General features: G+C 48.0%; 3 protein-coding genes across 4 annotated transcripts; 1 reads left to right on the plus strand and 2 right to left on the minus strand.

The window, feature by feature from the left end:
• Window positions 1-1,359: 1,359 nt before the first annotated feature.
• Window positions 1,360-2,574, plus strand: LOC122153444 (thyroid hormone-inducible hepatic protein-like). Its single transcript, XM_042792763.1, has 2 exons — window positions 1,360-1,893; window positions 2,186-2,574. Exon 1 carries the CDS (start codon window positions 1,480-1,482, stop codon window positions 1,873-1,875), a length of 396 nt encoding a protein of 131 aa, XP_042648697.1. The 5' UTR covers window positions 1,360-1,479; the 3' UTR covers window positions 1,876-1,893; window positions 2,186-2,574.
• A 4,912-nt stretch (window positions 2,575-7,486) lies between these two features.
• NDUFC2 (NADH:ubiquinone oxidoreductase subunit C2) lies at window positions 7,487-10,192 on the minus strand. The gene is made up of 3 exons (XM_042792603.1): window positions 9,975-10,192; window positions 8,568-8,711; window positions 7,487-7,678 (listed from the first exon to the last, which is right to left on the minus strand). Exons 1-3 carry the CDS (start codon window positions 10,111-10,113, stop codon window positions 7,629-7,631), a joined length of 333 nt encoding a protein of 110 aa, XP_042648537.1. The 5' UTR covers window positions 10,114-10,192; the 3' UTR covers window positions 7,487-7,628.
• A 1,702-nt stretch (window positions 10,193-11,894) lies between these two features.
• Window positions 11,895-24,484, minus strand: ALG8 (ALG8 alpha-1,3-glucosyltransferase). Of its 2 annotated transcripts, XM_042793170.1 has the most exons (14): window positions 24,379-24,484; window positions 23,801-23,879; window positions 22,259-22,448; window positions 21,235-21,367; window positions 20,832-20,941; window positions 19,818-19,885; window positions 19,146-19,272; window positions 18,468-18,571; window positions 18,230-18,350; window positions 17,805-17,944; window positions 16,846-16,985; window positions 15,050-15,147; window positions 13,899-13,971; window positions 11,895-12,543 (listed from the first exon to the last, which is right to left on the minus strand). In XM_042793170.1, the coding sequence occupies exons 1-14, from the start codon at window positions 24,456-24,458 to the stop codon at window positions 12,312-12,314; spliced, it is 1,695 nt and encodes a 564-aa protein (XP_042649104.1). In that variant the 5' UTR covers window positions 24,459-24,484; the 3' UTR covers window positions 11,895-12,311. The 2 variants fall into 2 exon arrangements, with proteins under 2 accessions (XP_042649104.1, XP_042649105.1); XM_042793171.1 differs by lacking the exon at window positions 21,235-21,367 and having other exon boundaries at window positions 22,255-22,448; window positions 24,379-24,483.
• Window positions 24,485-25,378: the final 894 nt, after the last annotated feature.

Below are 25,378 nucleotides of genomic sequence, written 5' to 3' on the forward strand. Positions count from 1 at the left end.
CCCAGCCACGTTGCAGCCCTGTGGTGGCTGTGCTGGACTCCAGCTCCTGCCATCATCACCAGCAGTGACAGTTCCCCCCTGACATCTCCCAGTGGGCTGTGGGGGGCTCATTTTTGTCTGATGGGACCCTGGAGGCACGGGGAGGGTTTGGGAATGATTAATGTCCCAAGCACAGGGTGCTGGGGAGCGATCTGCTGAGCTGCAGTCACCCCCCCAACTCCCTGCCCTGAGCACTACAAGCAGCTTGGGAGGACGGTGCTGGAGCTGAAATGGGGGAGCAAGGGGGCAGAGCATCCCCTGTGTCCCTCTGTCCCCAGAGCCCTGTGACATTGCTGCACCTCCGAGCAGCTCTGTGGTGACTCAGACACCTTGACATGGCCAAGCTCCCGGCTGGTGCCTGCATGGAGAAAGCAGCACCCACACACCTCGATACAGCACTGCCCCCCACAGCAGGACACCCAGAGACACTGGAGACACCTGTGAAGGGACAAGAGGGGCAGAGGGGACAGGTCTGAGGGGGTAAGAGCGAGCGGCAGCGCGGGCACCTGGCTGAGACGTGTGGGGACAGTGGGAGAGCTGCCACTACCAAAGGTTGCAGAAGGGATGAGAGACCCCATGGACTTTCTCTAAATAGAACATTTTTCCCCTATTGCCACACACTGCAGGAACACGCAGGGGGTGGGCAGTTGTGCCAGCCATGGCCTCTGCCCCAGAATGGGGGGGGGAAGGTGGCCCTGTCCCCACTCCCCCGCAGGCAGCAATGTCTCTGTGCCACTGCCACAGGAGTTTCACATCGTGGTACCAGGTCCTCGTCCCTGTCCTTGCCCAGCTGGGAGAGAGCCCAGGGGAAGGGGGATGATTCTGGGGACCCCCATGGCTGGGCATCAGCGGACTCCTCTGTCCACAGGACAAATTATGAGACCCGAAATGGCAGCCCCAGGGAGATTTTCCAAATAGTTGCCGGTGGAGGTTGCCCAATGTCCCCGGAGGGTTCATGTCCTGAGCACGTGGCAGCAAGGAGGGGGGGAGAGGTGACAGCCCCCCCAGCAGCACTGCTGCCTGCAGCCTGCCCGCACTGGGGGTCAGGAGCTGGACCCACTTTCTGGGGGCCCTGGAGCTGTGGGCGGTCGTGGGTACGGGACAGGAGCCGTCAGCAGAGACCCCAGGCACCCCCCTCCTGGCCGCCCCGCTCCCGGCGTGGGGACGCAATGGGACCCCCGGCCAGCTCGGGCCAAGGCCACGGGGAGGCTGGGCCGGGGCAGATTGCGCAGAGCCGGGGACACGGCGCGGCCGAGCCCCAGCTGGGCTGGAGCCAAGCCCGGCCCCACGGCCATCCAGCCTGGCCGGGGCTGGCAGCACAGGACAGCAGCGGGGGGACGTGCCCCAGCACCGCATAAAAAGCCCTCGGCGGGGACGGGGAGCAGGCAGCACCCCGAGCAGAGCCCCCAGCAGCACTGCCGGAGCCGTGGGAGCGGGACCATGGAGCAGTACTTCTCAGCCACCCAGAAGATGGAGCAGGAGGTGATGTTCCCCAGCCTGCTGCGAGGGGTCTTCCCGCAGCAGGAGGGGACGGCCCCGGCCACGGGCGGCCACGCGGACCTCTACGAGCGCTACCAGCTCCTCAAGGCCATCAAGCCCATGGTGGAGAAAGGGCTGGCCTCTGTCAACGACCAGAACCCGACTGGCACCGACGCCGACACGTCCGTGGACGACAGCGGCAGTGTGGACGCCCAGCTGGAGGAGCGCCTGTCCCACCACCTGGCCGGCTTGCAGCAGGTCCTCACCCACCTCACGAGGGACACCAACGCCCTCACCCGGAGGTACAGCCAGATCCTGGAGCAGATCAGCCCCAGCGAAGGGCAGCCCAGCTGGTGACCCTGCCCTGGCCACCAGGTAAGAGCTGGGTGGGGGCATGCGGGACCCAGGGGCACCGGGGCAAGGGCTGGCCGCTGTCCTCAGGGGGGTCCCCAACACTGCAGCGGTGGGGAGCTCCGGGGAGAAGCCTTGAAATGGGGGATGTCCCCTCCAGTGCTGGCAGATTCCCATCCCCGTGCCGAAGGAGGGGACTCATCCCGCCAACCCTCCGCGCAGAGGCTGCGGGGGTCCAGGGTCTATAGAGACAGGGCTGGTGGGCCAGCTCTCTCCCTGGGGTGGCCTCTGGGCTTAAGAAGAGCTGCCGTTGCAGGATGGGTGCTGGTGGCACGAAGGAGAGGACGTCCCCGGCTCTGAGCATCGCGGGCTCATCCCCAGCCCCGCTCGCCCTCCCCGCACCGCGGCAGCTGATCTCCCCGCGCTCGCAGCACACGCCAGCGACGGTTGTGACCACCCGAGATCCAGATGGGGCCTTATCCTCATAGGAAGAAGCATCTGGTCGTGCTGGGAGGTCCATGGCAAGAGCCGCGCGCCCCGTGCCCTCCTCTTTATTTTCAAAGAGCGGCACGAAGGTGGCGGCGCTGCCCGGGGGCCCCAACCTCCGACGGTACCCTGCAACTGCCGAGCCCTTTGCCAGCTGGTTCCTGGACTCTGAGGGCGTTTTCCCCAACCTTTGCTAATAAAACAAGCCCTGTGAAGCCATGAGCAGTGTGGTGCTTCCCGCCGGCGGGAGCCGTGGGCGAGTGTCCCAGCGTGGGGCCGGGGGACACCGGTTCTGCCGGGAGGTGACTTTCCATGGCAGTGACGGGGAATGTGAAGGGACAAAGAATCACAGAGTCGTGGGATGGTTTGGGTTGGAAGGGACCTTCAGAGACTGTCCAGTCCCAACCGCCCTGCCCTGGACAGGGACACCTTCCACCAGACCAGGTTGCTCCAAGCCCCATCCAACCTGGCCTTGAATCCGTCCAGGGATGGGGAATGTACAACTTCTCTGGGTGCCCTGTGCCTGTGCCTCACCTTCCTCAGAGTGAAATATTTCTTCTTGATCCCTGCTGCTGTGCATCTGGAAGAGGGGGTGGGAGACATCAACCCCTGCTAGAGAGGATCACCAGGTTCAGGGCTCTCTCCAAAGGTCTCCCCGGGAGTGTCCCACCGCTGCTGGTGCTGCCCCGTGCCCCACAGCTCCCAACACCTTTCTCCTGCCCATCACGGATTCCTGCCCCAGAGCTGCCCCAAGTGGGGCCGAGCCTGGGGACTGTCCCCACAGGGCAGCAGAGCTGCTGGTCTCAGCACCTTTGGAAAGCAACTGCCCCCAGGACCCCAGCCCTGTGTCCAGACATGAAGCTTTGGCTTATCTTGGGGGTTCCCACATCCTCTCGCTTGCTCAGGCCATTTCTCCTGGCTGTTGAGAGCCCGTTGGCTTTGGCTTGTCCTCCCTGAGCACGGGCAGCAGGGACAGGGTCTGCAGCCACCAGTGGCCAAGAGGCCAGTGGCGGCGGGGACGGGGGCTCTGGATGGGGCTGCTGGGGGCCAGAGCCAGAGCTGCCCCACAGCTGAGGGTCCTGGTCAGGTTCAAGCAAGGACAGGGAGAGTCCCAGGGGGCTTGGGGGGAGTCAGGACATGGGAGATGTGGCAGCAGGAGGTGCTGGGGATGACACGGGGACACTGAGAGAAACGTGTGGTGACATTTCCCCCCCCTCCCGAGCCATGGCTGGGGACGTGCTCCCCAGGGGGATGGTGGGTTGGGTCAAGGCTTGCCCAAACACCAGCTCTGTGGTCACACAGACCCAAGGAGCTCCTGGCATCACTGCCCAAAAATCTTGCTTTTCTGGAAAAGCAGCTGCCGAGCAGCAAATCCCCCCAAACGTGGGCAAACAGAAGTCCTGCCAGCCACTGTGAGGATTTCAGAGCAGATCCGCCCGCTGCGACCCTCCTCAGCCTGGGCAAAGTTGCAGCCTTGTTTTATTCAGAGAAAATGGAGCATGAGGGGGCTGCAGGGAGAGACTTAGGCCGTCCCCACTGCAGTGCCAGTTCCAACTGGGGCACGATGGTTCATGCTATGGGAGAACTGGAGCCGGGTGGTGGACATGGGGACTCCAAGCAGTCGTTGGAGCTCCTCTGCCTCCACGCTGATGGCAGAGCGAGGTGCTGAACCAAGAGCAGCGGAGGGACGTTGTTTGCAGGTGAGGTGAGGACCACGGAGGAGGTGATGTCCCTCTGGTGGTCTGCCCGGCTGGAGATCAGGGACGGGACTTTCGTCACCTGGAGAAGGTGGTGGTCACAGCGAGGAAGGCCTGCGGTCACCTTGGCAATGGCTTTTGGCTCGGGCTGCGTGCTGGCAGCTGGAGGGGCGGGTGGTGCCCCGGGGAGGTATCGTAGCGGGACGTGGGCCGAAGCGCTCAGCACCGCTGTTGAACAGCAGCAATTAGAGCCCCACGGCGTTCCCTGAAAAAGCCGGTGACGTGGGACAGCTGGCAGGACACGCGGCTGACTTTTGGGCCACTTGCAATCCCCCAGCACCCGCAGGTCCCTCGCTGCGCGCTGCTGTCTGGCCAGCCGGCCCCGACCCCGCTGGTTCACGGGGAGCTGGTGCCTGCTGCGATTGCAGGGCATTGCATCACGCTGCCCCCGGGGATGCGTCAGGCCCCGGCGGTGCCCTGCTGCTGCCCACCGCTGCTGGACGTGACTGATAAGAGACGCGAGGTGGTAACAGCAAAGGTCTCTGTCCTTGAGAGACGCAGCGGAGGTCCCTGGCGGGACGAGGGCAGGGGGGGCAGGTCGGGCCCTCTCCGGCGTGGCAGCGGGATGCTGGCTCCGTGCTGCCCTGGAAAGGCTCCCGGGGCACCGGCACTGCTGCCCGCTGCCACCGGGAAACGGCCTTTTGTTCCCATTGTTGAGGCCAGTTGGGATTGCAGCTTTCTTTCTATCTGTTTAACGCCATCTAATAAAGCAGAAAGCAGTGACCCGGGCACACGGGCTCAGTATCAGGAAGGCAAGAGATAAAGCGCAGTTTTGGCCGAAAATGTCAAAGGAACGAGAAACTCCAAACACCCTTTCCTACCCAGCCCCAAGAAGCCCCAGTCCCACAGTCCCACCGCCCCCACGGACGGGTGGGCTGCCAGCACCCCCACCCCCCCCCAGGGCAGGTTCCCTCCTGCACAGCCCTGCCTTTGGATTCGGGGGAGCTCTGGCCCCGGCCGTACCCCCCGCTGCTGCCCATCGCCCGCTCGTGCAGGCGCCGGGGGGGACGCACCCCACCAAGTCTCGCCCGCGCACCCCAGGTCTGGCTGCCCAGGTGGCCGAGTCGGCCGTGGGCCATCGAGGTGTCCTCAGGGCAAGGGTGGCCACCAGCCTCCCGAGAGGACGTGGAGCCAGGGGATCCTTCCCCTCCGCTCAGCCCTGCTGGGCCACGTCTGGGCTCCCCAGTACAACAGAGCCGTGCACGTGCTGGAGAGAGCCCAGGGAAGGGCCATGAAGGTGATGAAAGGACAGAAGCATTTTCCACCTGAGGAGGGAGAGATGCTGTTTGAGCTGGGACTGTTCAGCCTGGAAAAGCCTCTGGGGGAACTTACCCATGTGTATAAAGACCGAATGGGGAGTGAGGAGGAGATGGAGCCAGACTCTTCCCCGTGGTGCCCAGGGGCAGGACAAGAGCCCACGGGCACAAACTGGAGTTCGGAAAATCCCGTCTGAACATTCTTACAGGGAGGGTGGTCGGACACAGTCCCACGTTGCCCAGAGAGGTGGTGGAGCCTCCACCCTCGGGGATACCCCAACCCCAATCCTGCTGCTGACCCCGCTCGGGCAGGGGCTGGACCACATCATCTCCAGAGGTGCCTTCCAGCCTCTCCAGCGCTGACCTGGCCCTGGCCCTGCCTGGTGCCCCCGTGCTGGCAGCCCAGGAGCTGGCTGCAGGCTGCTCGGGGCAGCTGATGGGGACGATTCTTGGCCGGGCCTGGGCTGTGATGCCAGCAGAGCTGCTTTCAGCAGCGTCCCACCGCCTTGGACTCCTGCTCTGGCCCCTCCAAGGTCTCTCCCTCAAACTGGGAGTGTTGATGATTCCTTTTAGGCTAACACCCTCTTGATTTTCACAGTCCCTTTTGTAATTCCCGGCTTACTATTTAATGGCCATTGTCCTCTTTAACATACCCACTTTTGGGCAAACACCCTTCAAACAATTATCTCCTGTTCATTATCCCCTTCTTTTAGCAGGTGAGTTTTATCAAGGTTAGATGAAGGTGTGCTGCATGAGCCCCCCACACCCACCCTGAAGCAGGTTGGGGCAGGGCTCATAGGGGACTCCCTGTCTCTGGAGAAACCCATCACTTATTCTTCCTGCCTCCTTAATACCTCGCAGATGAAGGCACGCTTCGCTGCGCGATGCACATCTCTGACCATAAACCCCAAACATCTCTTGGGGTCCCACCAGCCAACTCCCTGTTGGTGTTTTGAGGGCCCAGCAGCACGATTCATGGAGGTTTCCCGTGGTGCTGTCTGCAGTCTGCCCGTGTCAGGCAGGGGATATCTAAAAACCCAGCTGGCCACTGTCCTGAGACACCAGCTGTTGTGGAGCCTGCTCGAGTAGAGTTGTAATTACCTGGTCCCTATTGAACCCAGCTGATGGTCATTTTCATCTCTTTAACTTAACCAGCTTTGGGCAGGGACATCTTCCACTAGAGTGATCAAAACCACGTCCAAATTGACCTTCAATGCTTCTCTGGACAATGTGTTCCAGCATCTTACCACCCTCACTGTAAAGAATTTCTCCCGCATGTCATCAGCAAAAGACAATCCCCATTTTCTGGGCAGAAAATGCATGGATGTGAAACCTCACCTGGGAGCAGAATCAGACCCTGGTGACAAGGCAAGGAGAGGGACTCAACGGTCCCACAGCTCATGTCACCAGACCCCAGCACAGCGAGAGGCTTCCCTGGGGAAGCGGCGCTCGAGGAAGGTGCTCAGAGATGCTGCAGAGCAGAAGGTGTCCCCCCCGTGCACACGGGGAACGCGGCACCGCAGGGGGAAGCCAGGGCAGATGCTGAAAACGAGCGTAGGAGATAAGGAGTTGTGTTAAAAACCTTCACAACTGGAGTAGCCCCAACTCCAAGGTCCAGAGGAGTGCCAAGCACGCTGCAGTGAAATTCAGAAAAGCTGCAGATCCTCAGCGTGTCTGGAACACGTTTGGGTTCAGTGGGTGGACTCAGGAGCCAACAACCAAGTGAGGAAGTAGCCAGGTTGGATCCTCACCCCCGGTTAAGAAAAAGCAGCATCGGAATGCAAAATAGATAAGGGAATTAGTTAGGGAGAACATCTGTTCTTGTTAGCGGGACAGAATTAATTTCACAGAGAGACTCTGGCTACAGTGTCTACAGGGCCTGGCCCAGAGCATGCTCATGGGTTAGGAAAAATGTCAGTGGGAGTTAAAAAGGAGGAACTTACACAACTACTTTCTGGCTTTTTATAAAATATATGCTGTGTGAACAATCCTCCATTTTCACAGTTAAAATAACTCAAAAAGGGATGAATCAAAGTTATGATCCTATTACAAATATCAGCCACCTATATTGTGATACACCATAATGGAATGGAAGAACAAATAATTAAACAGTAAATATTTAATTGTAGCTTTTATTACACGAAAGCAGAGTAATGGTTCATTTCCCAAGCCATGGGTGGTTGGACGGTTGCAGGCAGCTGGCCGAAGCTCTTGGTACGGAATTAGTTCATCCCGTGACGTGTCACTGATGGAGAAATCCTCAGCGAACTGGGTAGAAATTGTCCCAAAGCTCTCCTATTCTTTTCTTTTCTGCAAGAGGCAAGGGGTGGAGGTGGGAAAACCAAATCAGCATTTGAGACTGATTCTAAAGATTTTTAATATTAAAGTCTTAAGGTTAACAAAGCCACCAAAAATCTGATTTTTGCTACCAACAGTGAACTATTAGCTTGCTGCATAAAGTAAATGCGTAAGTTCTTTTCCATCAAGCTCTCCACAGATTCCTGTGAAGAGATTTCAATATTGATGCTTTTTTATTCCTATATATTTATTTTGACATAGCATGATGAGGATCACAGTCCAACAGCCAGAGTCACCTAATCGTATTGTATTAGAAAACAGACAATTTTCTCCAAAATTTGCCATTGCATTCCTGGCTCAGTGACTACATTTAGTAAAATGCTGTTCTTCACCACGGCTCTAAACCAAGAGCACTTCAGGTTTCCGGCCACTTCCATTTTATTTTTTTTTCACCTTCTCTGCTTTTTTTCTGAATATTGATCATGTCATGTTTGAATCAACACACACTGCAATTTTACAAGAATAAACAGTAAAATGGTGATTTTACAAGAATAAAACCTGTGATTTCTAATTTTTGTTATTCCTTCTTCAATGGCACAAGTTTGGTCTATTCTTATTTTTGGGGCTCTGCCATTTTTTATATTCCAATAAGCTCTTAGGAGGAAGAGTTGGCCATCAAGGCAGCTGATCAGATCAGTAAAAATATCTATTTTCAAATCACAAAATCCTTAATACTGTTGCAACTGGGGTTGTGAGTAAGCAGGAGTCAGCAGTCAGTACAACTTGCTAGAAAAGAACAGATTCTGTAAGCAACCCACCAACCTCTTTACAAATATTAGCACTTATTATCTTGTACATTATGGCAGGCTGAGGTCTATTTTAAAATACCAACTTATAGTACCTGCTATCTTAAAGTCTTCTGGGTGCTGCCTGACGTACTCAAACAACTCTCTGTCCAGTTTGGCATACACGTAGTCCGCACGTTTAACAAGGTAATAGCCAAGAAACCACCCCACGGTGGTGAACAGGATCTGGCGGTGAACACCTGCAGCAGAAGGAGGGATGTCCCCCCTGTCTCAGCCCACCTCCTGGCCCCAGCTGGGCCCCCCTGCCTTTCCCAGTCCCCCCACTTCAGCCCCACACTCCCCAGCTCCCCTCTCCCTGCTTCACCCCTGCAGACAGACCCCCTGGGTCCCTATAGCACCCTCCTCTGACAGCCCCCAGAGAGGCTCCCCCCTTTCCTCAGGGCTCCCCCCCCCATCCCTCAGAGAGTCACCCCAAATCCCTCCACCCCCATACGATGCCCCTTTCCCCAGCCCCTTCCAATTACCTCCAATCCCCACCTGCCAACAGACCCCCACACCTGAAGGCTCCCTCCCATTCACTCCTGCCCCTACAACTCTCACAGAGTCACCCCAAATCCCACAGACCACCCCTTTCCCCTCCATCCCTCCCAGTCCCTCACCTCAGGGCCCCTGAACCTTCCCCCCGCCCCTATAGCACACAGAGTGACCCCAAATCCCACATACCCACTTCCCCAGCCCCCCAGTCTCCTCATCCCCTTACCTCAGGGGCTCCTCCCCTTCACTCCCACCCTATATTCCTCACAGGCACCCCAAATCCCATATAACCCCTTCCCCAGCTCCCCCAATCCCCTTTGCTTCTCCAGCCCCTCCCCTCAGGCCTGTCTCCCCTTACTCCCACCCCTGTATCACACACAGTGACCCCAAATCCCACATACCCCCCTCCCCAGTCCCCAATTCCCTCTGTCTCCTCACCCCATCTCCTTAGGGCCCCCTCCCCTTCACTCCCGCCCCTACATCCCTCACAGACACCCCAAACTGCAGGTATTCCCTTCCCCAGCCCCTCACCCTCTGTGCTGTCTCCCCTTCACTCCCGCCCCTATATCCCTCACAGTCACCCCGAATTCCACATAACCCCTTACGCAGGCCCCTAATCCCCTCTGTCTCCTCACCGCCGCCCCTCATGGCCCCCTCCCCTCCACTCCTGCCCCTATATCCCACACAGACACCCCAAATCCCACAGACCCCCTTCCCCAGCCCCCCAATCCCATCTGTCTCCTCACCCCCTCCCCTCAGGCCTGTCTCCCCTTACCCCTGCCGCTATATTACATAGAGTGATCCAAAATCCCGCATAACCCCTTCCCCAGCCCCCGCATCCCCTCTGTCTCCTCACCACCTCCCCTCACGGCCCCCTCCCCTTCACTCCCGCCTCTATATCCCTCTCAGACACCCCAAATCCCCACATACGCCCTTCCCCAGCCCCCCCGGGCTCTCCCCCCCCGCACCGGCTCGGATGACGGGCCGGTGGTTGAAGCCGTTGTCCAGCAGCGCCGTCACCCAACCGACCAGACCCAGCCAGACCGAGCCCTTGTTGACGAGGGGAGGCGGCGGCAGCGACCGCGACTCGTCCGGGAGGAACGCCATGGCGGCGGCCCCGCCGAAGGTGACCGGGCGGCGCGGGGAGGCAGCAGCGCTCCCCTTCCGCCGCGCCCGCCGCCCCGCGCTCGGGTTCCGCTGGGTCCCCTGACCCGCTTGTAGTTATTTAACTCCCCCCCCCCCCCCCCCCCCAAAAAAAAAAAAACAAACAAAAACAGAAAAAAACAAACAAACAAACAAACAAACAAAAAAACCAACAAAAAAACCCCAAAACCCTACAAATGGCGGGCGGCTTTACAGTGGGGGGAGCGGGTGGAGGTTGCCGCAGCCCTGAGGCCTCTGGGGGAAGCGGCTCAGCCCCAGCACCGGGGAAGGCCACTCTGTAATTAAACGAGGGTTTTAATTACACCCTAAAATCAAAACCAATTCGTTTTTCCGAAGCTCTGCCCACCAACGGATTAAAAGACTGAGACAAAACTGTTGTTTTTTAATTAACAAAATCACATTAAACCAGCTGCAACAGCACCAGGATTGACATAACTATTAAAAAAACTCCACATTTCAACACATCACAGATCCTAAAGGATTCCAAGCCTCATTCCTAAAAATTATTATTTAGCTTTTCCCACACAGGATTAGGTTGAGCTGTCACCACTCCTTAGCAGGAGATGCCAAAGTTGAGGCAGGAGTCCTTAGAAGATTTTGGCTTGAATTGCAAAGGTGCTGCTGGAGAAGAGCAGGGAAAGGTTTTTTTTTTTCAGCACATTGCCATTCCCCTATGCAGGATGGCACCTGTAGATGGATAAACACGAGCATTGCAGATGCTTTACCCTGCCCAGATCTTGAAGGCTTAGACCAAAAGTAGAATACGGGTGGAAGCAGCACTGGGGCAGTGCCAGCAGTCACAGCCGCTAAAAGGAACATGGTAAAGTAGTTATGGAGTAGAAAGAGCAGAAACTGGGGGGGGGAAGTAACAAAAATGAGTGAAAAAAGCCTGAAACCGAGCTCACTGGCTGTGAAAAGTTTAAATGTAAAAGCTCTTTGGTTGCACAGATGACCACAGCAACTATTCTACTGTCCACCCACTGCTCTAACAAGACTCACACTCTATTTTAACAGCCAAAATACTCAGAACAGAGAGCACAGCCATCCCATGGGCTATGCCCTCTGAAGAGGGTCACATTCTTCAACTAACACAGAAGAAAGTTAAAGAACTTCTGGAAAAAAAAAAATAATATATTTCCTCCCTACTCCTCTCCCAGTTTAATGTCAATACTGGGCTCCAAACCAGGCCCCAACTTCTAGAGCAAAAACTTTTGGGGAAGGTTACATAGGGTTTAGAGAAAGTACAATGATGAACTGCATCAGGCTGTAGGTAACTTGGCTTTAAGAGTAGGTGATTCTGCAGAGGCAGAATATTCTATATCTCCTCTTCAATTTACTAGAGGAACTGTGGGCACTTGCTTTTTTGTCAAAGTTGCAGAATTTTACACAAATTGCAAATAAATACAATTATCCAGACAGATTATCCAATACATTTAATGGTGTTAAAAACTTCATTTCAGAAGTATGCCTCAATTTGGTAATCTGATCTACAAAAATAAGTATTACAAGAATGCAAAAACCTCTTTGCACATAATCTATGAAACAAGGAGATTAAAGGGACATGAACATGTTAAGCAACTAATTTAAAGCTTGAGATAGGGGCATTCAGGAGTTTGACAAAACCCCTCAGAACAAGTTTCCAGCTAGACACTACATCCTTACTTCTTCAGGTGTCCCTCAAAAACAGGGCTTAGGCATAAAATAAAAACACACCACAAGAAGGCTCAAACAAAAAATAACAAATTTTTAATTTACATATTCTACAGAATGCAGTTATAATGTTCTCTTACACAACAATGATCCCTTGTAATTTGCCACAGTGATTTTTTTATTCAAACACAAACAGTAATGGGAAAGCTGGGCAGGTTTTCCTCAGGACAGAAGTCTGGACCTCATTAAGCTTCACAGTTTATCCACGGCAAGCAGCATCTCACCATGCACCATGTTATTGTGACAAGCGCTTCTGATCAGAGGTATCCTCGTTGGGCAGTATAGAAGTGTTGGAAGAAAACCCTCCCCTCATGGCGATGGTACACATACACCGTGTCTCACCATGAGTTGTATGTCCTTGTGACAAGCCCTCACCCTGCCAGATAATCCCCTCAAAGGGATAACCAGGGACTGGTCCCAACACTGTGACTTTACTCAGCCTTTTGTCTAACAGAAATTCTCTCAGTCAAAACAGAGATATAGAGTTTCAGCCAAGCGTACGTGACACCCAGAGCACTGTATACAGAGGTCAGCAACAGAGGAACAAAAGGAAAGTGCCATTTCCAGGGGGTCAGAGGAAATATAATTTCACAGAAGATTTCCAAAGGCACTAGTTGGATGAGGTAGATTGTTTCAAGCCAGTTAAGGAGAGGCCTCTCCCTCCTGTCAGAGGAATTAAAAAAAGATAATGTTAAAATACATGATGTTAACTAAAAAGTAACTATTCTGGTTTTCAGCTATCACTGGTGACCAGTTCAAAGAATATCCCCCCCCATTAGTTCACTATAAGGCTTTAAATAAGAATTTAAAGAGTTCCAGTAGGAAAAAAAAGTGTGATAATAAAGAGTACAGCTCATTTCCTTATCATGTGGCTTTTTCACCAAGTTCTAAAATGCTTTGGAAGCTAAGTAGAAATCTCACCAGCAGCTCTGCTTCACCTCACAATTTCAGTGAACAACTGAACAGAGACCGTCATACACACACTTGTTCACTGAAGCTGTGCTATGCCAAAAGACTGGAAATGTCAGATTCATCTTAACCTCTGCTCCCTTCCCCCAAGCTGTCCGTAGGATGTACTATGAGCCAATCTCTCTTGCAAAGGACATTGGTGGTAGGGTTTTGACTGCAGGTAGTTTACAGAGGAATTAATGTTCTGGAAGGAAGTTGGGGTTTTTGGAAAGTTAGGAACAGGAAACTTGAAAAAGCTCCATCTCTAGACAGAAACTAAGCTCCTGCCGAAGTTTTTAGAGCTGTTGAGACAGAATGATTGAATTCTGGAGTGGGTAAAAAGCAGCCTGGTTGAAAGAGGATCACCTACAAAAAGCAAGTGACTGAAGTACCAAACACAGGTTTACAGCATTTCTGATATCCTTCATTCATGGCAAAACCAAGTTGTAAAGTCTGGGAAATAGGAAAGTGGAGACTACAGGGGTTATAAGGTAGAAGCACTACCTTTTGTCAAGTGGGTAAGAGATAAACAGCCTGTAAAAATACACAGGGTGACTTGGGTAATTATATGTTCTGGCAACCAAGTGTTTGCAGGGGATTTGTTGAAAAATTACAGCTTGCAAACGTATACTATTTATAAGCTGTCCCTTCCACACATGAAAGTACTAAGTACCACTGCAAAAAACCCGCAATAATACTTAAGTGTTAGCACAGATAAAAAAAATATCTAGATAACTTGCTGTAATAAGTGCTCCAATGCTGAATTAAATCCTCACAGGCTACAGCATTATAACTCTGTGCTTTAACAGCTCATCAAGCAGGCAGGGATTTGCAGCCTACTGGGACGAACTGGGTAGTTGTCACAACTCAACAATGATATGCTATAATAATCCTGAGTTAAGTCTTGCCTCCTGAGAACAGAGCAGAGGCAGCAGCTTCTTTTAACTGGTAACACTTCAATTTGATACTTCAGCATCACTTTTCTGTGCTGTTTGTCCCTTATGACACTGTTCCCAGTGAGAGAAGAAATGGTTTTGTTCTTGGCATAGAGAACAAGTTTCTTTAATTACCTGAATAGAGATTTCAACGATGAGAAGCTATATACTGTAAACAGCAGCATAAGCAGTATTTTAATTGGAAGTTCTGAAATATAAGGAACATAACACACTTTTAAAATTAATTAGAAAAATGTCTTGCCATATGAATTGCCGTATCTTTAAATCCTACTAGTCATATTTGCATTGTCCACCTTAACTATTTTCTCCAAACAGAATTAAATGTTTTACAGCTTAGGACAACTAAAAATAAGCACAGATATTTACTAAAGCAAACGCCAAGCATTTGCAATACACTTCAATTATCTATAAACATACTGAACTCAATTATAATTACAATACAATAGCACTGCAAATAAGATTTTCCTATTAAAAACTAAACCAGAAATTACCGGGCCGGGAAGCTTAAAACATAAATGTGACAGCCAAGTCAATGCTATCTAGTTCTAGGTTACATGGTAGATAAAAATTAAGTAATAGAGAAGGCAGAGGAAGTTTCTCATTTCTCAAGGCAGCAGCTTCACTGTTGCAAATAAACAGCAACGTCAAACCAAAGGAGTGTAAGTGGCTGGATTTGAACTCTCCCAGAAGGATGACAATCAATACAGTGTTATAGTTGTGTCGTAGCTATGAAGGCCTAGGGTTTAAGTGAAGCAAACAGACTATTGATTAATTGAAAGGGGAGAAAGGAAGAAACAGCTTCCCTATCTGTCTCTATACGTACTGATTTAACTGATGCTGCTGCATGATTTTTTAGTTTAAGCACATTACTGATAGCATGAAGTAGCAATCAGCTGGAAAAGTCAGCAGGAAAACTGCCTACCAGGCTTGTGGTTTCAAATGGTCTTTTTCACTTTTGCTTCATGTGGTTATGTTAAACAGGGAAGTTTCTAGGACTGCGGCAGAATGGGGGACAACAAATACTGACTATGACAATTTTCCATCTCTATTTCAACTTAAAGCCTGTGGCTCTTTCACAGCTTGTTGAACCAATGCTTCTCTTCACTTGTTGGAGGGTTTGTATTTGTGGAAGCAGGCTGACATACATCCCCCTGCAACTTCCAACTTATTACATAAAATTATCCAAAACCATTACCTGAATGTCAGCTCTGGAAAAAAACCCAAAGCAGTAAGATGAAAGCACAGAAAGAAGGAATACACTTTACCTGGTGGCGTGAACAACAATGGAAAAAGCGAGAAATGCCCCGTGGTTGTCAGAATCAAGTAGATGCCAGCATCCTTTGCTCTCTGAACAGACAACAAGCTAAAAATTACAAGAATTTGTTACACTTTTGTCTTTCAGTGAAGAAAATTTCAGCAAGACACTAAACAATTCAGAAGAGAGTGAAGAACACATCAAATAGTTCCATAAAATCCCAGTCCCTCCAAACACTGGACCTGTGATGAAGTCTCCTGCTTCCAAACCATGTGGCCTCAGAGATAAAAACGCAGGAGAAAAAAAATCAGCCAGGAAATACCCCCCCCAGAAAAATCACATACCCACTGAACACATATCAGAAAGACCCAAAGTTTTCCACAAATGGTCTTTTTCCTTTGCCAATTGGCTGCCAACACTGTCATCCCCACTGTTCCTCCTTCCTTTTGTTTTTCCAGTGTTAATTCCCTCCCTCCCACAGTTCCCACCGCAAAAATTTAAGCATCACTAAACCTCAGATCTAAGGAAAACACAGATCATAGCAATACTGGTCAGGAAGTTTATGAACTATAGCCTCACTTCTACTCTAAACAGGCATTAAGTCCTTCTGGTAGAAACTGCATACTGTTCTTATTCAACACAGTGCAGAAGGTCTCTTTCCTCAGTTGGCTCCTGAACAACCTACCTAGTGCTTTAAATATGAACCACAGCCTTCATCAAGGCTTGAGCTGCCTAGTAGCTAAAAGATTACAATATTTTTACATTTGTTCCTGCCAGATCTCTAAACTTTAGATCTTTTAGATCTCTAAACTATTCTGAGAGAAAAAGAACTAAATCAAGTATAAATGCTTGCCAAGCTTGAATATAACAGCAGTATCAAACATCTCAAGCCAGCCAATCCAAATTAATTTTTCTCTTTAAAAGGCAAAGCCACAAGACATACCACAAATAGGTCTTGGACTTTTTGGGTTCAATGAATGCACTGCACAAATGCAGAAATAACAGTGGGGAAAACAGAAGACTAAGGAAGCAGCCTGCTTTCATCCACCATGTCACCTGAGTGAAATGTTTTACCCAGCCTGCTCCCAAGCTGTCACTAAGAAAAAGAAGCTTAAAGGGGAAGCTAAATGGATTCTTTTAAGAGCTGTGAGGCCACATGTAGCCTAAAACTGAACCCTACTGTTTCATAATCATGGTTTATTTGGGGGTTTTGGGTTGTGCTTTTTTTTTTTTGCTTTATTCTAACAGCAATTGAGCATCTGAATCAAAACACAGATTTCCTGTATACTATGCATCTTAATACAATTCAGCATTCAAAGAGACACAAAAGAGTGTATGTAATACACAGACCTGTGTGTCAGGCTCCTAAACTGATCACTTAATCATCCCAACACCATATGTTTCTGTTCTTCCCATCATCTGGGTTAGTACAAAGCTTTGCTGTGCCCCACAGAACTGATACAGGAATCAGCTACTACCAATAAAGCTCTACTTATAGCTTCTGTCAATGCAAACTATTGTAAAGTATAAGCCAGTGTTAGCATGTCATAAGAGATGCTGTTTAACACTACACCAGTTTCCTACATATGCTATACTAGCATCAGCACATTCTATTGCTAAGGCAGCTATATTTAACTATGGCTGAAATTAATTTACTTGAAGTGCACTAAAACTTTACAGCTTAAGGCATTGTATAAACATGTTAATTTTCTGAAATATACTGAAAACAAGGCGATCCTCTTTGAGGTTTCTTCAACAAGTGGCTGCAGGTTGTTTGGCCAACTACTATGTACAAAAGTCACTTACCTTAAAGGCAGAATAGCAAGGAGTATTGCTTTTTCATGAACGTGCCAGCCAAACATGAAAGAGCTCAACGCACAAAGAACAAGGCACTGTAGAAAGCCTCTGGGCCCTTGAGGTTTAAACCAAAGACAGAAAACAGAGGGCTAGAAACAACAGGCAAAAACAGGACTTCAGTGAAAAGTTTGGCAATCCTGAACACAAGCCATTGTCCAATGAGATTTTTTTCAATGTTAATAAACACCACTGCACCCAGGTTGTGCCTGTGTGGCACGAGCATTATATAACACCAAGTGAACCATATCTATCTGGATGTACGAGTAGCACTTTAAGGATTTCATCGGTCTAACAGGAGGGAAAAAGACTGAAAGAGTACAGCCAACTCGCTGTTATTTGTGTCATATGAACTGTCTTTGAATCTATGCCACTAAACTCATTTTATCGATGCTGCTACATAAAAGTGTTGAAACAAATATTCCCAGTTAAAGGCTAGCTGGTCATTACAGCTAAAAAGACACTGTATCTATGTAATTATTTACTGAACTTTCAATTCTTTGCCTGTCACATGAACACTACACTTACCTGTAGCTTATGCCATTAGGAAGACCATAAGCTGCCCAAACAGTTCCAGCACTATCTCTACTCACATCCTAGTTCAACTAACTTTTATCACAAAAGGTTACTATGAGCTCTGCATGGAGAGTAGTCTTGAACCAAAACTGCTTTTAAATATCTTAAACTGTTCTAGCGCTGGCACAGGCCATAATTATAGCCATACTTGAAGAAAGTAATATTGTGCATCAATAAAGATATTAATTCTACATTTATCCTAACAATTGCTTTTATTATTTTTAAAGAAAACTTATTTGTTGTCCTGGAATTAAAATTCATGTGAAGCGCATGCTAATCAAAATCTATAGGGGGAAAAACTCATCAGGTTTCCAAAAAATACTATTTGTTCTTACCAATATAGATATGAAAGTACAGATTAATGTTCCCAGTGGAGTCACAGAAGGGAGGACAGTATGCTGAAATTCTTGAACCAGCCCTCCTGTCATGGAGGCTTTAGGAATTTTGGTGGGATCAAGAAAATTGCACTTTAAACCTAAAAAGAAAGCATAAAAAAGAAAAAACTGATAAACATTAATGAAGAAAATGAAGTAGCTGAATGAATTACATGGCCAAGTCTTTTCTTTTTCAAAGTCAGCAGGGAGGAATGATTGATTTCTGACCTACTGCTGGAAACTTAGGTACTGGATTATGCAGCAATCGGATGATTTAAGGCAATCTGAAAATGTAATTTGTTACCCGCATTTCAAATTAGGAAGACTAAAATCCAGAGAGCTCTATCTGCATTTAGGCACCATATAGTAAGATTAGCATACTGTACCAAAAATTGTTAGTGCTTTATCCATGGCACTGTACAAAGCCCAGAAGTTAGGGGCCCAGTAAGCATGGCAGAGGCCTCGCTTGAAAGGAAAAAGCCGTGAAATGACTTGAGGCAGCTGGCCCTACAGAAAACAAAAAAGAAGAAAGAAATGGCCTCTTTTGATTGGACATGGTTTATATTTTTATAACACAATTTTCTGACAGTTCAGGGGAATGACAAGTGAAAAAGAGGTTATTACCAACACTATGAAGGGACCCAAGGAAAGAGCAGAAACAAGGCAGACAATCAATCCCAGAAGAGCTACATGAAGCAAGCTGAAACTTCTCCACTTCAGGGATCCATCTACAAGAAAAATTATGAAAACAGTTACTGTTGAAAGCATAATGGGAGACAAATCATTCCACACTAGTGAACTGCTAGCACCTATCTAAAAGAAACACACAGCCTTTTATGTCAATAGATTCAGTTGCTTCCTTCAACAGTTAGTCTGCATTTACTTTTTCCACACGGCAGCTCCTCCATTATACAAACTTTCCGTATTTTCTCTTTCAAGAGGGGCCTTCTCTGTTAATGTCAGGAATATCAAACATGTTTTTCAGTGCTAAGAAGTGGAGAGAAACTCAGAGAAGGACTTTGAAATAGCTTCCGATACTATCTAATTGATTAATATCCAGAACAATTATTAGAGCTTCAAACTACCATCTGCAGTTTGTTCATGTTTTTTCTCAAAGAACTCCCTAGAAACACAAATTTTACATAAATAAATTTCAAAGACCTTGCCAACTTTGTCACTCAAGCAGAATTTTTTTGACCCACAGCCATTTCATTTCAATAGTATCTGCACATCTCCAGTCTTCCCCAAACCCCACTAATTAACACAACCCCCCAAAAGTGAGCAAGGAAAAACCCATCTTACCTGCATTATTTGCAGTAAAGCAATAGGATCGTAATAAATAAATGCCATATGCTGGGGCCACGTATATGTAGATGTGTTTGAAATGCAGAAGAATAGCAAAAAGAAGAGCACCCTCCAAATATCTTTTCTGAAAGAAAAACAACACAAAACCCAAGCTTTTCTACTTGTTCTCCCTTTGTACTAACTTTTAATGGTCCTCCATTTTACTCCCAAAGTGACAGGACATTTATCATAGGCATAAAAAAAGAGTATTTACTTCAAATTACAAACTCAGTAGTGTTATGTACAACAGGTATGGAGAAAACTATACTGTCACACAATGCAGGGAAAACTGGGGTAGGCCTCACCTCCCTGCAGCTTCAGAGGTATGTTTTCTAAGGACTGATGACTTAGAAGAAGATAAGATGGCAGTAAACCATGCCACGTTGCTGAGGTATAATGCAATTTAGCATTCTCACAGGGAACTGCAATGCTGCAGCATCAGCAAGCAATTATGGCAGGTTTCAAGTTACCCTCTTCCCCCCCCAAACTCAACAAATAATTAGACATCCATTTTAGCACCCCTCAACTTTGAGCTGCTCCCAACATCTTCAATATGAGCAGCAAAATGAAAGTAATTAATGCACCTAAAATACATATGGTGACAAACAGCAAAGAGCCACTCAGGTTTACCTGACACAGTCGAGCAACAGAAAGAAGCATCAGCCCAAATAGAAAGCCATTGTACTGAAAGTGGATATCTGAACTTGAGTCAAGAAAGGAATAAAGCAAGTTTTCTTTACTACTATCAGTCTTCTGGGAAAGATGCAAACTTAAGTTCAAATTAAAATGGAAATTAAATTACGGAAGTAACATTAAATTCATTCCACGTAGATGTGAAGTCATTACATAACCATACCTATAAGCACAGACACAAAATCTACTGATGGTAGTACGTTATCTTGGTGAAATGAAGCATAACAACCTGATCACACATGTATCATGCAACTTATGTGACAAACTGAAACGAACAAAAGGTTAATTCTTCACTTTTTAAATATTAGTTTCTGCCTTGCACTGGTTAATGGATGGAGACAGCAGCCCTCACTTATCACCTGTAAGCACACAACTTCAGCAAGGACTGGGGCAGACAAAACTAGTTCTTGCTGTACAAGAATTACTGTTGTTTTCCTCCCTCTATTCCCTCCCCAGCTAGATCAATGCACATTATGTCAAGACTGACTCACAATAATACAACTTTCCAGAGGTGTTTTTATGGCCACTGTAAAGAAAAACTCTTGCTAATTCTCATCTAGCATTAGCCAACGCAATACAGCCTGAACATAAAGCACTTGTAGAGATTTTCTTTCCATGGGACAAAACTAGAATCACGTGCAAAAAAATAAGATGCTCTCTGCTAATACTCCTGTACACAGGCTGAAGAGGAGCAGCCAGCAGGAACAGGCATGTTGCTGCCAGACTGGTCCTCTTGCAGTTCTAGGAAATCAGACCAAAAACCGAACAATTTCCATAAAAATTCTAATGAAAATATGAAGTTATTCAACTAACCCCAGAAACACAAACAGTAGTGTTACTTGTTGTGATAGTAATATTCATGTGTTTGTGCCACACGCTGTAACTGTTGTTTTTAAAAAAAAAAAAAAAAAACAAACTACACAAACAACCCACAACAGCTTGGAAGGATACGGTCCACAATTAACAACCCAAAATTCCACAAGAGCAGAACAGCAAGAATAAATGTTGGTTTTTCCAGGATATCCTTTGCAGCTCGTTTCCCATTTACACATCTACAGCACCTGAACAAGAGCAGAAGAAACAGAAGTCTTAATTGAAAGAGACAACAAAAACATCATTGCTTTTAAGGGTTGAGACGCACACTTAACATGAAGAAAACTATTTTATTAGGATGGAAGGCAACAATGTAATTCTTGCTATATTCATCAAAAAGAAGACAGTGTCATGAATAAAGTTTAGTAAAAAAAGGATTTCAAGTTTCAATAGCTGTAGTGGGTTCCACATGCTAAAGTTTAAGTAACTTAGTCTCAAGTTTAAGTCTCACATTCAATAATAACCAGATAGTTGTCCTAACCTGTTTGCTATTAACTTCTTTTGAATAAAGAATATATTGCTGCACCTGGAGACAATGTACAAAGCTGTATTTAAGGTCCTCAGTTGGACATTAACGTCTTCCTGGCTCCCCCCTCCAATATTATGAGCTACTTCTGTTGGTTAAAAAATATCTTATTACTTCTCAGTGTGAAGCCACATGGTCCATATTTTTTATGGTAAGGTTAGATCAGATTAAAAAGTTGTGGATGATTTGTGCTGAATTGCTAATAGTAGAGCCATTTTAAGAAAGCCAGCTCATTCATGCATCTGAGTCAAAACAATGAAAAGGAAAAAGTCACAATTCAAAGCTAGCCCATTTCAAATAAAGAATGTAAACAGGAGTTTAGGTAGTGCTCCAATGCAACAGAGAACTTTCTACCTAGATCTTGAGCAGACAGAATAAAATGAGGGAAGACTGTTACAGCCAAATTGTTAAGGTAGGCAACATATTCCCCAAAACATTTCTCCCTCTCTACTCTTTAGGTGTAAGTTAAAGACTTCTTCACAAAGTCAGGGCATATTGAAAGCACAATCTTAATATCATTAAATTAGACTTGGAATAATCAGCTTATCAGGAATACCAAAAACAATGGAGTGACTTAGCATATTTGGTGATACTGGCATTTTGTCACAAGTTTCCTTTATGCTTCTACTCTAAATTAGGAGAGTAACAGAAGTAGTAACAGGAAAAAACAGTTGGGTGCATCCAAGCTGCCCTGCAATTCTTACAAAATGAACCGAGCAACAAAACCAAAACACCTGTAACATGTGAAACAGCAATTTGAAATATTTGAATGTGTACAAATCTGATCACATACACTGCAAGAGCATCCCCAACAACAAAAAGCTGTCTTGTCTTTAGCAGTGTGTTAAAGCAACTTTTGATATTCCCATACATTTACAAGCTTATTTCTACATATAAACATTTTTTGTTAGTCTACAAAAATGTAATAGATTAAAGACTACCCACTGTCCCTAAAATTAGAACATTAAGACTTACTCACGAACAGCATATATGTAAAGGATATCTGTAAAGATGACAGAAAATCTTTGGAAGAGGATGGTCGCTTGACTGGTGTAATTTAGATTTTCTATAACCAACATCTTGGGGTCAAAGTACTTGGCAACGTGCGAAAGTGCGTATTCAAACCAAGCAAAAAATGGTGGATAATCCAGGGTCCATTCTGAAGTTGCCTAAAGACAAGATTAAATAGTTTAACACAATACATGCTGTTTACAGTCCTTCAAGTACAGATCCTCACAGCAAATCAGCTGATGTATTTTATCTCAGGAGCCTCTATTTAACAGAATCTCCTTCACAACAGAATAGCCAGCTGTATGGTGCTGACCATGATTTGAGATGTTCTGTAGTACTGGTAGAGGGACAGGACATCTCTTGATTAGTAGAAAAAGATTAAACAGCACTTTGTGTATCTGTACCTAACCAGTAAACAGGTGTCTGTTCTTTATAAATCAACTTACAGTAATAGGGCCAATATTAAACAAAAATCTAAAAATAGCTGGCAGTGAATATTGGTCTACATTAGAGGAATCACCAGCACAATCAGCCTTGTTACAGTCTCAAAATTACTTTTACTCATTAGTCAACAAGTCTTAATTCTTTTAAGACTATAGCAAGATCAAATAGTATTATTTGATCTTTTTGCATAAAGATTGTTATTATGCCCTGACCAATGATTAACTCTTTAGCTGTGGAAACAGGAGAGGAAGAAGGAACAAAGCAGGTTAGGACAGAGTATATTTGTCAGTGTGAATGTTCCCAAATGCTTATGTTATGCTGCCAAAATGCATCCTACGCTTTGGCAACTGGGATCTTACTGGGATCTGCAGGAATTTGTTTTACTGTATTGGATGAGCCTGTCATAAAGTTCTGAGCTGCAACAGTCATTTACTCCTGGATACAGAGTTCCCAGATTCTTATGTGGAGGAGTACTAGAGTCTATGACATTTACCCCAGAACTCAAGGAGACATTGTGATATAGACTCAGCCTACACAATTGGGTTTTAATCTCTATTCAACTTAAAAGTGATTCACTTGGATTAAAATCGATGCATGCTGGTAGCATACCAGCAGAGGCTCAAAACTTTAATACAGTGATTGATTTAATAAGATATATACCCATTTAAATGATTAATTCTTCATTGTGATAACTGTGTACCATTAGAGCATCAATTTAAGACTACCATGAAACTTGCTCTAGTGTTATGCTGCCTTTCTAACAACCCATGTGCTTCAACTTCTAATGACCCATGTGCCTTAATTGTCTTTTCCATTTTGCCTTCACATGTCCTAGCAGCTTCTCAAAAAAATTCTCAAATTTTAACTAAATACTACACAGGGCCAACAAACCATGACTGGTATGTTTTTGTACCATTGCACTACAGCTGTCAACCATCAGTATTCAGTATCCATGACATATACTTTCTGCAAATAAAAGCATTTCTCCTCTGGCATTTACATAGGCTGACATACCCAACATCCCTGTAAGTTATAGGCAGCTAAAAACCCCCCAATATGTACTTACTTCATAGTACCACTGAGAGACAGGTAAGTTGTGAGTGATGGCAAGCCAATTCCTGTGTACTTCAAAGTCTGTGGAATAACTACAGAAGGTTTATATTAAGAGTCACATATACACACTTAAGGGAGAAATATCTCAGAGCACATTAGCAGAGCCTTCCTTTTTATCAAGTAACTCAAACAGTAACAAGGATGCTGCGTGAACTTTGTGGCAAGGACATATATAAGAGACTATAGAATAGGGATTATTTATAGCTCGGCCTTTTCTGTCAATGCCAAAACCTGATTTTTTTCAGTAGTAACTTAGGCTTTTTTTTTTTTTTTTTTAGGAGAAGCGCTGCAGGGCCGTTAAAAAATATTTAAATGCCTTTCCAAACAACAGCCAGCCAGGACGGGCTGCAAGCGCCTCCAAACACAGACGCGAAGCCGCTTCAGGCCGCCGAGGACGAGGAGGCAGCACACCCCGCTCCCCACAAGCGTCCGAAGGAAAGGGGGGGCCCCCAGGACTCCCTCCGGAACGGCGGCACCAGGCCAGCCTGTGCCCCCCGCCCCGTCCCCAGCCGCCCCAGCGAAGCTCCTTACTACGCGGGGATGAGGAGGCACTTGAGGAAGGACACGCCGAGCGCCAGCACGCGAAACCAGCTCCGCCCGCCCGCCGCCATGACACGCCCGGGCGCTGAGCAGCGCCCCCGCGCATGCGCCGGAACGGCGGCGCGGGCCCGCCCGCACCGTTTAAAGCGCACGGCCCCGCCCGCCGCGCGGGGGGTGCGCATGCGCCGTGCTCTGCGCCCCCGCGGTAGACAGGGGGGTGGGTGTCTGCCTCGGGCGGCGCCGCGCATGCGCGGGGCGGAGCTAGGCGGGGCGCTGAGGGGGCGTGGGGCAGTGTGGGGACTGGGGGGACGAGCAGGTAGGGAGATGCATGGTGTTGGGTCTGAGTGACGTGGGGTTGGAGGTGGGAAGCCTGGGTGATGTGGGGTCAGGTATGGAGTTAGGTGGTGGTAGGACTGAGTGATGTGGGGTTGGGTGGTGGGAAGCCTGGGTGATGTAGGGTGGTGAGGCTGTGGGAGCAGATATGGAGTTAGGTGGTGGGGGACGAGGTGTGGAGTTGGGTAGTGTTGGGTCTGAGTGACGTGGGGTTGCGCGCTGGTAAACCTGCGTGATGTGGGATCAGGAGGAGAGTTTAGTGGGGTTGGGTCTGAGTGATGTGGGGTTGGGTGGTGGTAAACTTGGGTGATGTGGGGTTGGGTGGCATAAGATCAGGTGGGGAGTTAGGTGGTGTGGGACCAGGTGGGGAGTTGGGTGGTGTTGGGTCTGAATGACATGGGGTTGGGTGATGGTAAACCTGGGTGATGTGGCGTGGGGTTGGGTGGTGTGGGATCAGGTATGGAGTTGCGTGGTATTGAGTGATGTGGGGTCAGTCGTGGTAAGCCTGGGGGATGAGAGATCAGGTGGGGAGTTGGGTGGTGTTGGGTCTGAGTGATGAGGGGTTGGGTAGTGGGAAGCCTGGGTGATAGGGGGTTGGGTGGTGGTGGGTCTGAATGATGTGGGGTTTGGTGGTGTGGGGTCTGGGTGATATGGGACC

The sequence above is a fragment of the Tyto alba genome, unplaced genomic scaffold, assembly GCF_018691265.1.
Source record: "Tyto alba isolate M040663 unplaced genomic scaffold, T.alba_DEE_v4.0 Super-Scaffold_2, whole genome shotgun sequence".
In the NCBI taxonomy this organism is placed as follows: Eukaryota; Metazoa; Chordata; class Aves; order Strigiformes; family Tytonidae; genus Tyto; species Tyto alba.